The sequence below is a fragment of the Etheostoma spectabile genome, chromosome 1, assembly GCF_008692095.1.
Source record: "Etheostoma spectabile isolate EspeVRDwgs_2016 chromosome 1, UIUC_Espe_1.0, whole genome shotgun sequence".
NCBI classification, from domain to species: domain Eukaryota; kingdom Metazoa; phylum Chordata; class Actinopteri; order Perciformes; family Percidae; genus Etheostoma; species Etheostoma spectabile.
In genome coordinates, this window is record NC_045733.1 from 10,190,456 (window position 1) to 10,206,329 (window position 15,874).

The 15,874-nt window shown below is 41.0% G+C and overlaps 1 protein-coding gene across 1 annotated transcript in view; it reads left to right on the forward strand.

Annotated features, from left to right (window-relative positions):
- The first annotated feature begins 3,202 nt into the window (after positions 1-3,202).
- Positions 3,203-15,874, forward strand: part of tspan4a (tetraspanin 4a) — a 109,284-nt gene continuing 96,612 nt past the window's right edge. The window contains 1 exon segment of the mRNA XM_032521544.1: positions 3,203-4,999. Within this exon segment, the coding sequence (XP_032377435.1) occupies positions 4,679-4,999 (321 nt within the window). The 5' untranslated portion in view covers positions 3,203-4,678.

Consider the following 15,874-nt stretch of genomic DNA (forward strand, 5'->3'; position numbering starts at 1 on the left):
AACCATGACACAAACAGCGAGACATATCTCAAAAAAGAGTTGTCTCGCAGTGGTGCCGGAGGGACAATAAAAGCCAAGTTGCATCTACATCATCATCGCAATGGGTTGATAGCGGCGATGTTTTCTTATTATAGCTCGATATGTTGCTATCAGCCATAACTGTTGATACCGATAACTATCGCCATCGGTATGTGAGCACTATTACAACTTGTTAATATTGATCATTTGTTGGTAGACAGCATGATTCATTTAGTCTAGAAAAACTTTGTTCCCAAATGATTGCTTGAAAATTGTGCGATTCAGTGCAAAAATGAATGGAAACACCTTAAAATGTCTAAAATCAAAACAGCATGGGACGTCATTACGCACAGGTTTTTAGTGGCTTTAAAGCCGTTGGATGGAAACACACTTTCACCAGCTTTATTCACATGAGTTTTTTTTAGTAAGGTGGGAGAGAGAGAGATGGGGGATGACATGCAGCAAAGGGCCGCGGGTCACACTCGAACTGCAAGGGACTCATGGTCCTTTGCCTACACGGGGCGCACGCTCTTCCTGGGTGAGCTAGCGCTAGAGGTCGCCCAAACAATTCGCTTTTGAGAACTTGCCAAAATGAAAGCATTGAGTTCAAGATCAAGAAAATTGGATGACCTTTTGCATTACTGTAAACTTTACCATCATTATTGCACACAAGGGGCACTTTGTGAAATTGGGACCCTCTAACCTTCATTTATAGCCTTACAATAATGTCCAAGGAGAAAACCGGATGCCCAAAAATGGTGTAACGTTAAAATTCGGAACTGAAATGATAGTGGTTGCATAAGCTAAAATTCTTGCAGGCAAACAGCTCTAAATAATTTGCCAGCCTTGTGGAAAGCCATTCTCATTTCATATTCTTGTATTGCTGCTCTGTATGCACTGCCGTTTCCTAGTAGCCTGTTTTGTCATTTAGTGGGGATTTTCATCAGAGACCCGTGTTGCAGAGTTAAACAAGGGAAAGCAAGCTAGACTCCTACCCGTTTATGACTGCACAGAGACCAGTGTATCCCACTGAGCAAGTCAGTCCAATTACCTCCTGTTTCACATCACAGCAATCCATAAAGAACTTTAATATCTGCTTCTATAAATATAAACCTTCATTCTTAACAGAGATGAATTTTATCAGGTTGCGCATCATGTTTCCTTTCTGCAGCCAAAACACTTTATTTTCCTCCTTTTGGGTATTTGTACACGCTGAGGACATCAAAGCTACCGCCACCCGCGGGGTGCCACTGCAAGTTTACTTTGCATGTGTGTAGGTTTGTGTGTGTGTGTGTGTTTGAATTTGTGTGTGTGTGTGTTTTGAATATGTTGGGTTTGGCGGTGGATGTGTTAGATTAGGAGATTACATGACTGACTAGGTGTTTTGCTTGGTGAAGACACAGTATGCTAATATCAAGTCTCTTAAAGACATACAGTATGTACTAGAATGAGTTTCCTGCTTCATGATTCAACCCAGACTGTGTATTTCGTGAAAGGGATTTAAGATGTGTTACTGGCATTATTGATGACCACATGCTGTATAAATATAACATATGAATTGCGATTCAACCATGTGGAGCATGGATTTTTAAGCAGTATCCAACACATCTTTGTTAAGATTTGTAGAGAAAACAGGATTTTAGCTGCTCCTTTAAAACCTTTTATTGATAAAACTTAAGCCACAGACACTTTTTTTTGTGATTGTGGATAAACTGTGATGTGGGTCTATACGTGCATCCACATTTTTTTAATGCACATTTACAATTTGCGTATAAAAACAGCTAGATGTGAATGTAGAACATGTGACAAAAATGTTGCTCAGCTGAGGGGGAACAGTTGGTGCATATACGTGTGTAAATACATATATATATGAAGCTTCTGCTCTACTGAAGAGTTTTGTGGCAGATGAAAACATCTGTGTTGGGTGAGAGGGATGTTGTATCCTTCCTTTAAATTAATGCATGAAATGTTTCCCTGTTTCCACATTGTTTTCCACATTTCAAGGTTTGACTGTAGCTGTTTTAAGTATTTCATCTTGCTGTGCCCTCTTCTTTTGCATTGGTTAAATGGCATCTGAGTGGGTGGAAACATGCATTAATTAGTATTTCCGTGTGCCAATATTTTAGTCGATACTTGGAATTTGTGCTACATTTGGATGGAGAAACCTAGTTAATAAGAACCATTGTATTGGCCAGTATTTTGCTGTTTACTCATGGGCTAAATGAAATGATCAGAAAGTACAGTGGTTGGTCCTTTTTGTTTGTTGACTTGCATGAGACCCATGTCATTTTTGTATATGCTGTGGGTATCTTGAAGTCCAACATTTTTCTTATCATTGTCTCATGTCCAGTGACCTTTTTTAGGGAGAAAACACAATTAGCCCATCTGTCCGTGTGCGTTCTCTCTTCAACAATGTCTGTCTGTCAGTAAGTTACACTCACTCTCTTAGGCTGCTGCCTCCACAGTCTCAGACAAAAATACACACAGGCAACACAAGAGAAATCCATTAAATACTTGAGGCAGCCATGTACAAAGTCAGTACCTTTGCAGCTTTGAAACGTCCCTGTGGATGTGGAAAGCCACTAACTCAGATGGCCACCACGTTGTGGAGAAGATGCAGTTATTTTGTGAGACTGTCAGCAGTAGTGTACGCTCCCCAGTATTTCAAACAGAGACACACTTTATAGTTGAGTTGTTTGTAGTGTGAAAATCTGTGCCAAGTGTGGCAACATGGATGCTGTGTGACCAAGTCCAGGTTCAAAGGGAGATAGGGGGATTGGAACATGACTGAAGCCAGGCGTGTAGAGAACAGCCTGGGTTGTGCGCAAGAACAACCTCTGCATGTGGAATGAGTTCCAGGCAGGAGGGACAGAGGAAAGGAGGAGGAAGCACTAGTGCAAGTACAGCAGGGTTCTGAGCACTGGTATGTTAACAACACACCAGGTTGTGTGTGTGTGTGTGTGTGTGTGTGTGTGTGTGTGTGTGTGTGTGTGTGTGCATGCGTGTGTGCGTTATCCAGTAGATGGTAGGGGATGATTGGTGTGTGCACGAAGGAAGATGGGGCTGTGAGACACTGATTGGTTGTGCTCCCTCGTAGGGTGTGGCCAGAATATGAATGACTGCTCCTGCATTTCGCGCTGCCAGGTTTTAGTGACAGTCACCGAGGAGGGATGGGGTGTTTGAGATTGTGCGTGCAAAAGGAAGAGCATCGGCGCTTTTGACAGAAGGGAGGAAAGAAAAGGGGAGGGGGGGACAGAGAGAGAGAGAGAGCGAGAGAAAGAGAACAGGAGCTTGTGAAGAGAAAGAGGGAGGGAGCTTCAGGCAGCGAGACTGGACTACCGCTCAAACACTGCAGTCTCTCTTTTGCTTCACTAAGGGAACTGTCTCTCTTCTCCTTGCCTGTTTCTCCTTCTTGCTTGTTCTTCTCTTGCTGCTTGGCCATGACCCCGAGGACACCTTGATCTCCTTGCCCACCTAGAGAAGAGGAGAGAAATGCTGTAGCAGAGGAAGAGAAGAGAAGAAAAGAGAAGAGAAGAGAAGAGGGGACACCGCACACTTTGCCTCACTGATGAGATTCTGGAAAATTAATTAACCGCCGTCAGCACAGAGAGGGGCGCGCAGAGAGGGGCTCAGTGTGAGGTGCAGGAAGATAATAATAGGGAGTTGGGCGAATTGCCAAATGTTTGAAGAACTGGTTGTGGAGGAGAGGCAGCGTAACCCCTAGACACTTTTCAGATACAAAAAGGACAACTTAGGGCAGATGCAAAAGAAACGAGGGGAAAATTGGCCAAGGCAGGAATTCAACAGGGATAGTAATTCAAAAAGCCAAATAATGGACCAATCACATGTGTTATTTCTCCTTTGATGCTTATTTCTAACCTTCTTCTCACTTTCATAACACTATCCTTCCCTTCATCTCACGTTTTCTTTTTTTTGCATGTCAGCAAAAGCACATCGACAGCCACAACCACATGCTGAACACTCAGCCACGACTTAAAAGCAAGCGTAGCATTTCAATCAGTGGACCTTTCTGAGTAAAAGAAGTTGGTTGGCAGAATCATGGGGGCCATTACCTTCCCCCTGAAAGCAGCCGCTTAGGAATGTCTCATGAGAACAGGTAGGACGTTTCTGGAGCTTTTCGCCAGCCCAAAGCAGCTGGAGAGGTCGAGTCAATGCCCTCTAGTCGTTTGCCTGATTGAACCGTTACGAGATGAAACCTGCAAACCAGTTTATCTCTCAGAGCATGACACCTGTGTTGGAGCGATTACAGAGAGGGAAACAGGGACGGGCAGATGTGTTTGTATGTGTTGAGATTATGTCCTAAATACACAGAATTAAACAGGTGTCGTGCCAGGATTATGCAGAGTCTCCTGCTGAATATAGTAAGTATAGGATTAAAGGGAGGAACTCGAGTCAAGTGAGTGGCAACATTTTATCTTTTACAAATCAAGCCAGATCAAGTGTATTCAGTAAAAACTAATCAGCCTTCCAGGGTTGGTTAGGGTTTGAAACTATTTTTAGGTAAACTGGGCATAGGTCGAAAACACTAACAAAACCCATCACTCGGCGCCAAGTGGAATAACTTCTACTCCCTTGTTGTGAACTTTGCTCAGATCTGAAGTACACAAAGTGACTCTGAAAGGCTTATTCAGCTTCCATAATGAGACGCTCAAGCACAGACGAGACTCCATACCGGCGCAGTCCGTCTCTGGACAGCAAACCCGACACGCCGCCGTTCACTTCTGGGTTTCACCGCTTCAGTGGGGAGTTTGAGTATAAGCGGCCGCCATTTGCGTTCGGCTTCCACACGACAAAAGAGCCGCAGACGTCCAAGGGGCGCTACGCCCAGGGGAAGAAGTATGTGGTGTTTTACCTGGACCTCTCCTTCATATTCCTCCTAGAACTGCGGCGCTGCAGGATGGCCGAGGGTTGCATGATGGCCCTGCGATATGGAATGGTCTTCTTCAACCTCCTTTTCTGGGTAAGTAAGTTTTTCTATCTCTGAGTGTGTGTGTGTGTCTGTGTGAGGGATGTTTGTTTAACAGAAAGTGGTATTCTGCTTTCTTGACTTGTGCATTTTCGGTTTCTCTGTTACTCATATTTTTCTTATCTTGTTTGAGGAAGCTCTGTTATGTGTGTCTGTGCAACCAAAATGAAGTGAGAGGAGTAAGAGGGGGGGTGACTGTGAGAAAGAGACACATCATGCATTTAGATTATGTGTACAAAGCCCACTGTGTGGGTGAGTCAAGCTTTTTCTGTTCCCTATACAGTACTCAAAGTGTGGGTGTACAGTGCATTGTTTGCTGTGTTAAGCTTTGGCATATTTAGGGCTTGTGTTATGTGTACACTAGTAAATCACAGCGTTACCATTATGCTGTAATTCTTCACCCATACCTCTGCTTAGCCCTCCTCCCTGCTCAACAGCGCTTCTCAGCCCATCAAAGCATCTGCTGTCAAACTGTTGGCTGATCGTATCTGTTCGCCGTGGGGAAATTTGAGCCTCAGTGTCTGACTCTGTCAATCGCACTCTGATAGCCCCACATCAGATCACTTTCATTTCCACTGTGAAGCCGTCAGTCGTGTTCCATGGCTGAGCTTCACATTTAAAGATCTCGATCTCTGAATCATCCGTGGGCTTTTTCTTGGACACAGACTCCCTTTTCTGAAATCCATTGCATCTTGTCACAGAGTTTTGAAGGGATGCTGGCCCCTCTGGTTGCCTAGCTAAAATTACTTTGATTTGTCATGCTTCTCTTCTTATTGGTAATGGAATGAGATGAGGCCTTGAACACTGAAATGCAATCTAGCTGCAAAGTCCCTCTGGGAATGAGTGACCTCTTCACCTCTACACCTACTCTCCGCCATAAAGTGCTGTCAAAGAGGGGTCGCAGTGTTTGTTATATTATCACATTAGTGTGTGTGTGTGTGTGTGTGTGTGTGTGTTGCTGCCACCGCTCAGGATAAATAATGACCACATAGCCACGCCAAGCTTTTCTCCGAATAAGCCAATCATGTTCTGATCCACCAGGTAAACACAGGAGCTCTTCCAACATAAAGCCCGTCTTTGAAATTAAAGCATCTGAGTCATAGTGGCAGTTTATGGCTAATGTCAGACCTCAATGTTGCCACCATTTCAACAACAATTTACAAGTTGTTATATATACACTATTTCTCGAGTGGTTCGCACAGACCCAGTTTTTACACATCTTATTCAATATCTAGACTTTTTAGAGGACGACTTCAAAGGTTTTAAATGTGACCTCAATATTCTGTGGATTGGATGGCAGCTCTTGGGCCAGACAGAATCCAAAAATGTTTGATTTCAACTTTACTTTCAGATTGATGTAGAAAATGAGAGTTCACAAGAGGACCGCAGTACATTATGGGTTCTACAACAACTTTTGCTTAATAGATTATTTATATGAGTGATATTTCTACCTCCTCCAGCTAAACTAATAATACATTCTCACATAGTTTCTAAAATAACACTTAATCAATTCTTAAAAGTAGACATGCCATAAAAATCTTAAAGTGCCCATATTAAGAAAACAACTATCCATGCTGTTTTGAGTGAGATACGGTTTCTGAATGTCCTCTGCCTTCAGTGTCCAGGTGAGCTGTTGAAAATCTGTACGGCTTTTTACATAACTAGCCGAGACGAGGTCGCTGACCGTAGCATGCTAGCTCGTTCTCAATGGCAAAACACTGTTACAACACACACTAGTTCACCATAATCTACAAAAGAACTACTTCCATGTCCCTGTTCTGCAGGTATTCCACAAGTGTGTCCTCGTTTAGAAGAAGTCTCCCAGCTAATCCTGCCTTGGACTGACCAAAATTCGCTAGCTACTGCGCATGTGCAACTCCCAACGAAGATAGTAAAGAAGTGAGATGTCTCACTCTGTGGCTAAAACAGAGACTTAAACACACAGGGTGAAAACAGGATCTGCAGCAATGTGCAGTACAACTAAAATGTGGTGTATTTTGAAAATAAAACCATGTAAACCTATTGTCGTACAACCTCAAAATACAATTAAGAACCTGAAAATGAGCATAATATGGGCGCTTTAAAATATATTCTTATGATAATTTCCCATAGAATCATGTAAATAGCAACGTCTACACTATGCAGGATTTTAAATGAACAGGTTTTTATTATTGGTAAGTGGTTGGAGTTCATCAAGACAGTCTTGTAGTTGACCTTGGTATTCATTATATACTTTTACATATATTAAAAGATCCCATTAAAAATGTTCACAAAAGTGAATAGTTGTTGTTCAGCCAATTAGAAGGCTCTTCTATTCTTTTAACTTATTTCATGCATGTTTGTTGGGGCACCTAATGTTAGTGTTCACAAAAATAAAGTTGGTATGATAAACAGTAGCAGTTATAGTAACAACAAAGAAAATAGAACTATGACTAAAAATAATAGTTGCAGTTCAGGGTGTAGTAGGGGGTTGCGGGGCATACCAGTGGGTTTACAAATGTGGATTTCCATTTACCGTCTTCCCCTGCCATCCTGCCGAGATCTCTCACTACCTCTTTGCACCCCCATGTAAAAAGTTCTAGATGGTCTTTTGTAGATATGTCTTGAATGCCCGAGGCTTGCGTGAAAATAGACCTGGCGCGCATCCTAAGCTGATCATGGCGCGGCTGGTGGAATATCAAGCACTGACTTGAATGGCAGCGATTGGTCGAGCAGGCCGCAGCGTCTCCGGAGCGCGGCGCAGATGAGCCCTATGGAAAACACAGCTAACTCTATTATCTGAATTACTTTTTTAGTCCAAAATAATACATTATCACACAATCTAAAATGTTTTTCTAGAGTAGTAGAGTGAAGTGAACACCAGGGTTTTGATTGATGATTAAAAATTGAAGAAAAATAGAGTTAAGTTGAAAAAGTGGATGACTTTTTGCTTACAGTCAGTAAACCGGTCCATGACACAGCAGCATGAAGTGTCAGGATATTCTGGGACAAACTGTCTGCACATGTTGGCGTCTAATTTGTTCTCAAGGCAACAACAAGAGGTCGAGAAGTCAAACTGTGACGGGTAAGTGAGAAGCGTTGTTATGATTGAGGTCAGAGCTGCTGGTCTGCAGTGACTGAAGGAGCCGGGATGACAGTATTTAATGGAGCGAGTGTGCCGTTTTCTAACATGACATCGAGTTCAATCTATATCAAAACTTTAAAACAACGTTCCAAACATGAACTTTAAATCACCTCTTAAAACTTATATTTTGAATGTTTTGGTCTTGTATTTGAATGTTTTATTTCTTATTTTCCACGTCTATTTTTTCATTTCTTGTAGTGATTTATATTGTATTTATGATGATACTGTTGTTTGAAACACTTTAAAGGTAAGGCTCATTGTTCCATTGTTTTCTCTTTCTCTTTTAAAGTAACACTACGTTTTTAACCTTAAAATAGGGTTTCCAAAATCGTTTCAGTGGTTCATCAACTCGTAACAAGATGAACGGCACCTTATCTTGCCATAACCGCACTATGCAAGTTTGCCAGATCGGGTAGGGGATCTGTAGTTCCACTGAGACATAATGGGACAATTCCGCTTCCAACCTGTAGGGGGACCAAAGCGGGAAAAGTTACAAAGTGTTGCTTTAAGCAATGTTTCCTTAGAGCAACATTATGTAAGAATTGTTATTTTGTGCAGTTTGGTGCCCCTACAATTTCATAATGTTTTTCAATTATACACCTCTGTAGTAAATATGGACAGCTGTACCCGTGCATTTGTCATGACTGTATTATTTATGATCAAAAACAAGCAAGTTGACAACTTAACAAACATCAAGCAAAAGCAAGAGCACAAGACATAGCAAGCCAGTTAATATTACTTACTAGTCTAACATCAAAATGGCAAGCTTGGTTTCTGTCTTGCAGCTTTTAATTTCTCAAAGCTCTCACCAACATTTTCTTTCGAGAGAAATGGTGAGACAACACAGACCCAGTGCTTATCATGCTTCGGAGTTTCTCTACGTCATTTTAAAAAAGGAACAGAAAAACTGCAGTGCGTTTGTGCTGCAAATTGTATTCTTGAAATCTGTTATTCCACAGATTTGTTTTATTTATAAACCATCAAAATAACCCTACACTATATACAGGCAGTAGTGTTATTATATTATACAGATTTTTTTGGAGTCTCTGTTTCTTTCCATTAGGACAAACGTGGAACAAAACCATTACTCAGTCTTAATTTGGATTTAATGCTTTCATGTCATAAAAAGGTGCATCAACTCAAGATTGTCATGGAAACAAATCTTTTTTTGAAGCATGAAAAGACATCACAAGGTTGTGTGTGTGTGTGTGTGTGTGTGTGTGTGTGTGCTTACGTATTATTATGTCAAACACTTTAAGTGCTAATAGACTAGGTGGCGGTTTCCCAGACAGAGATTAAGGCTAGTCCTAGACTGAAAAGGCATTTTAATGCAGACTAACAGAAAGCTGCTTTCTTTGTCATGTTGTAAAACAGCCCTAGACTTGGCCTACTCCTGGATAAACTAAGCTGATTTCCTGAAGGAAGATTAGAGACACTTCAGGGCTAAATTGAGGCTTAAATTAAACCACCCAGGAGGCAGGTTTAACTTCAGATTAAAGTTGTTTTTAGAGTTTTTAAAGAAGACACATGGATTACTAGGAGTATATCAATGAAGAACAACCAACACCACCAGCTAGGCAAGTTCTTGCTGACAGAAGTGACCCATTGCAATGCTTTGATGAAATTAGCTTTCAAGATTGTTTTCCTATGCATAAAGTAAATGCTGTGGATCTTAGTTCACTTTTGGAACCAGGGCTTTCATCTGCTACCCAAACACGACGGCCCGTAGCAGTTTGTCTGCAGGTGCTCATAACTTTACCATTTTTGGCATGTGGCACCTTTCACAGAGAAACTGAGGACTCATGTGGTGTCGGCAGTGTTGGGCAAGTTACTTTTAAAAAGTAATTAGTTACAGTTACTAGTTACTTCTTCCAAAAAGTAACTAAATTAGATGCCCAGTTAAAAATCATAAAAGTAACTAGTTACTTCAGAAAGTAACTAATGCGTTACTGTGACAGGGCGCTTTGCGACCGTCACCGTCGCGATGCGCTACTTTGACTTTGAACGTTTGGACATTTACTTTCAAAGATTCATAATGATATGCTAATGTGTGTGACCACATGTTTGTTACTTGTTATTATGTTATTTTCTCTGTGTCCTCTGACATATCTTGTGCACAGGTTAAGCCTGTTAGGATTGTATTTATATTACTATGAGTAACTCGCTATGTTGTATTGCGTTTTGTCTGTTGTTAAAGCCGTTTGTATACTTCCCACCTGCGCCACCCCTGAGTCATTATTGGGAATGGTTTGATGCATTACAGGGGTGTGCTATCAGGGTATTTAAGAGGGAGGTTTGAGTTACATTGGAGACTCAGATTGGGAAGGAGCGCCAGTTCGGTTTGGGTCAGCTCAAATATAGGAAAAAGCTGTAAGTAAGTAGACGTGAGTCTCGTGTTAGCCGATTTCAGTGTAGTCAAAGGCACTAGGTAAATACCTGTTCCTTAGTTGTAATTTGCTTTTTGTTCTTTTGACTCACAAGTCCTGTTCTTTTCTGTTTTGAAAGTCTTAGATTCTTATTATCCTTTTTGATGTTTTTGTACTATGTATTTTGCCTTTGGCCTTATTGGGAAAAATAAACATTCCCCTTTTCACTGAAAACTCAACGTCTGATTCATCCTTCCGGTTACTCGCCTTACTACGGCCGCTGGTGACATCTACCTACAACAGTTACTTTCAAGTACATTTTTCAAATGCTCAAATGTGGACCCCTCCTCCACTCCTCTTTAATGGAACTGAAAATACATGTACATGTTCAATTATTTATGATAAATCTGAATATTATAATGAAATGGACACTTAATACAAACATGCAAGATATATACACTCCTTGTAGTGCAAATAATATAAGTGCCCTGATGTTTATACTTGTGCGCTGTTGGTGTGGTCTGTGTGTGTGTGTGTGTGGTGTGTGTGTGAGAGAGATAGAACGAGCTTGTGTTGTTTGTTGTGTGTCCAACTATTCGTGCTTTCAAACACCAACTCTACCTCTGATTGGCTCACCACGATATTTTTCTCAACCTCAGCCAATCGTCAGCATTTCTGCAATTGTCTCGTGCACGGCCCACTAACCAAGGAAGAAAAAGTCTTTGCCTCTCGGCTCAGAGACATAGTTGGTCTGATGAAAAAAACCCAGCTTCAATTATAGTTTTTTCGGCAGTGACGGTAAAGACGTTATTAAGATGGTAAGAGTAATCTCTGAAAAAAGTAATACCGTTAGTAACATTGTCATTTATAACGCCATTATTCCCATCACTGGGTGTCAGTGAACCTACAGCATGTAAAGTCATTCACAGAGTATGCATGGCTATTTGTGAATTGAGAAGACATCACATAAACTTCCCTGATGCTGTGACCCAGGCAAACTACAAGGTTCAACTCTATGAATATGGGAACTTCCCGGAAGTCCTAAGTTGTATAGATGCACTCCCCAGTTACAGTTTTCAAACACTGGTGCACAGTGGAAAGGTGCAACTCGTGATTCCCGGATCTTCCTTAACTCATCTGTGTTCTCAGTTTGAATGAGGAGATCACAAGGGACTATTGCTAAGAAGTGGGTATGCTCAGAAGAAGTTTCTGTGCACACCATACTTGTACCCAACAACAACTGGGCAAAGGCGCTACAACCAGGCTCATATGTGCACTAGGGGGACTAGATGAGCGCATGTTAGATTCCAACCAAGAAGATGCTGCACTGTCATCATTGCAACAGCCGTTCTTTACAGCTCCCTGAAACAGCATGGATGCCCAGTTCCCCCCTCACAGGAGGATGACAATCTAGATGTACCACCGTTTACAACAGACCACACAGGAGGACTTGCCTGCAGAGAGGCTTTTGCATTGTGTGACTTTTACCCTGTCACACTTCTGCTGGGATCTGATACATTTTCGCATATAATGAGCAAATTACTGTATTTAAAAAAAAACACCCAAAGCATCCAAAATGATTTAATAAAACATTTTTATATTTCAGATTCATGCTTTGTTGTGACAGTTGCATCTCTCCTTCATCTTCATTTCCAGTTCTACTTGGAGGATCTTCATTTTCATTTCATGCTCCTCCTTAAGGTACTTTAACTTGTGTTCATGAAGTTCAATGGCCAGCTTTTCGTAGATTGGGACTTTTGTTTTGATGACCAGTACTGGCAGACACTGCCACCCTAGCTGCTGAAGATGTGGAGGGTAAATCTTTGTTTGCAGGTCCTCCAGCAGTCTTAAACCTCTCTCTTTGGGCTTTTGCAGCAGTTGTTTTTAGGTTGATCTTTAAATTCTTCCACAAAACCTGTACTGAATATAATACGGTAGTGTCAATCCATTGTTATCACAGAACAGTAATAGAATACAGCTATCAAGGTAATAAAAATTAACAATTCTTACCTGAAGCTGTCAGTACAGACGGATTTCCATACATTCCTTTTCTTTGATTCCACAGTAGATGTGTGCTGTTTGTCTTCAATGACCGGGTGTCTTAATACTATTGTCCTTAAAAGACTTTTCTCATGCTAGCTGAAGTTGATTGATCGCAATCTCTTTTCTGCTTCCATTGCTTTCCTTGAATTTATTTCTCCAGTTCCTTATGTTTTAAGCGTTTCTGGGTCCATTTCTAATTTAGAATGGCACAGGTGGTTTTAAATTAATCTCCTTTACTTTAGTTCAAGGCTTCATAGTCCGGGTGTTCTTAATCCCTAATTAGTCTGTGTTTCAGAAAGTCATTTATTGAGCAGTGATGAACTATTAAGGCCTAGTCTTGGCCTAATTTAAACACTGTCAGCGCCCCTCAAAGTGTAATCCACTGACTCTTCACTCACTCTGGGCTACAGTCAGTTAATTCTCCTTACTAAATAAGCTCAGGACTCTGACCTCCTACATATGTGTGGGTGAGAGCAGCATGGGTGTACCAGAGTCAAGTGTCAAAAAACTAAAATTAAAATATAAACACAAATAGAGAGACAGATTTCTGCGCTCTAGGACAAATGTTTATTATCCCCCTAAATGTAGCAGCAATGACTCTACCATGAAATTGCAAGAGTGGGCAAAAGAAAAACATGCGACGATGCACAGCATTAATCGTCTTCAGCAGAAAGCACCACAGAGCTGCAAAAAGCGCCCTACAGCTACAAAATACCAAAATAAGACTCTCATTTACAGCCACTTTTTAATTGATCTTGTTAGCACAAATGTGGCTTTTCCACACCAAGAAGGTGGATGAAACCCGTGCAGCAGCAGGTGACTCTGGGACAGAAAGTGATAAAAACCGAGAGCATGCAGAAGGAAGAGATTGAAGCCTCTGAAGTTGTGTTTACTTGTCACCGTAATGTAGGTCAGAGCCCAATGGAGGATCCATAGATTGCCAGAGTTGTGAAAGGGTTGCTTCTGTCTCCACCGATTTAGCCAGATCAATAGAAATGGTCTATTCTACTGATTTGACATCTCTCAGCCCCACCCCGCCCAGCCCCTGCCTTCACACAGTCCATCGATTTGCAGCAGGACTGGGAGGGACGTGAACAGAATGACTGGTCAACATAATGGGCTTGCAGTTAGCTTTTGCTGAGTTTGGCATGTCTGCGCACAAAATTCACAGGCGACAATGTCACACCTAGATTCGATTGGACACTTCTGGAAATGGGGCAAAAAGCAGGGACGCTGGAGATGTCTTCATTTACTGTATTATTATGTTTAGAGATGATGGCATACATTTTTGTGTCTAAACACCATGAGCAGTTTATTCAGGTCTGGCAGATCTGTCATGTTAGTGCGGTAGGTCCTGGGATAAGAAGTTAGTGCTGAATAAATTACAATATGTACAAATAAATATGTCATGAATACACCAAAGGTTTTTGTCTGACAGATTTTGTGGAAAATATCCTTTAATAAAGCTCTACGGGGTGTTTTTATTGGCTCAGAAAGAGGCTTAGGTGGTGCTTCAGTGAGGCTGCTATGGCTTTATCATCACTGCCAGTTTAATACTCAAAACCCTTTGATTCCAGCTTTCAGCTTTCATAGACACCAGATTTTGGCATTGCCATAACACTGACCTACTTGAAGCCTTCTTTAGCTTTTGAGAATCCAATTTTCTTTATGTTTCCATGGTTATGAAAAGCAACAGCCACTTGCATTTGTTAGTAAGATGTCATAACTTTGTTTCCACCACCAGTGATATTAATAGGGGCTGTGTAAACTGTTTTAGTTGCTTATTTTATGAAAGGATTTGCTATACAATTTGCTAATGCATTTTTGGACTGATTCATAATTCCGTTACATTTATCCTTTGACCTCTGTAGGTTGTAATAGTAGCCGAAATAAGTCTCCAACTGAGTTACTTCAAAGACTAAACGTAGGTCGATGCTTTCCCTCTGTATACTATAAACACGTAGGCTATAAATGAAATTAAAGCAGGGAAGCAAGTTGGGTCGGCATCGTTTGGATTTAAAAATTCTGACTCCAATTGCAATTTTTCCTTTCGATTCTGGTTCTTATCGATTCTGATTCTCTGAGGGGTGGAGTTGAAATGGGTCACATGACTGTTTCACAAATAAGAGGAAAGTTTAATTTGAGTCAATGGTGGGTTGCAGTTTACAGGGCTTTTTCGATGTAAAATAAAGCCACACTAGAGCGCCGCTTACTGTGTTACATGGCTTCAACACAACGAGCGCCAGGTTGCTACGGAAACCAAAACTTGCGCATGTTAAATTTAAAATCGCTGATCAAATTTAAAACCAAATCCCCCAAACAATTCCACACGATTCCAATAAAGAAACAATTCCACTGGAATCGTAATTTTTGAACTGATTCCAAGTAGGAATCAGTTCTCAATGCCCAATCCTAGACATTAACACTAATTGATTTCACCTTTAAATAAAGCTATAGGCTACGTGGGTTTACATCCTACGATGTTATTTAAAATATTGATGTCATGGCATCCAGGAAAGCCCCTTGATAGCAGAAAGTATGGCAGTAACTGGATTCTAGTCAGGTAGTAACAACATAGTTTTGGTGCTACGGATAACATGACTTGTCAATATACATCACAATCCATTTATAATTGCCCCCTTTAAAAAACGTTTTTAAATGCTTTTCCATTTCCACCTTATTGAAATTCACTTTAAAATATTGTCCTGAGGTGATTTGTATAATGATGAAACTCCCTGTGCTTCTGTCGCTGATGCTTATTCAAATTGGCAAGATAATAAATTCTATGCTTCAGAGACTTGGGTACAAGTCTGACACACTCATCGAAGGCTGTTAGAGAAACAATCAGCCAATCAGAGTTTAGTAGGCGGGTTTAAGAGTGACAAAAGCAACAACTCTGGATGAGACGGAAACAGGGGCAAGGAATAGTTCTCCCAAAAACAAGTAAATTGTACATAGTACTCACCTCCCTGTGCTCCCAGGAGAAGGTTTCCATCAAAGGTGTTAAGGAGAACGGAACACCCAAGAACTGTAAGCATATGACTGCAAACAGACTTCAATGGAGGCTGGACAAGAGACAGTAAAAAACGTTATACACATTTTTTGGGACCATAGAAAGTCTAGAAACGTAGTGCAGGTATAGGTACTGAGCATGTGTGTGTAATTAAGGCCTGTGTGTAATGTATTGTATGTAATAGCAAGAGAGTGTGAATTGTAATTTCCCCTTGCGGGACTAATAATGAATAAAGTATACATTTTAGGTTAACTATTCCTTTAATCAATGTTCAAAACTTTCAAATCAACAGTAAGTGTACGTGTTAAAGGGAACTGCCTTCA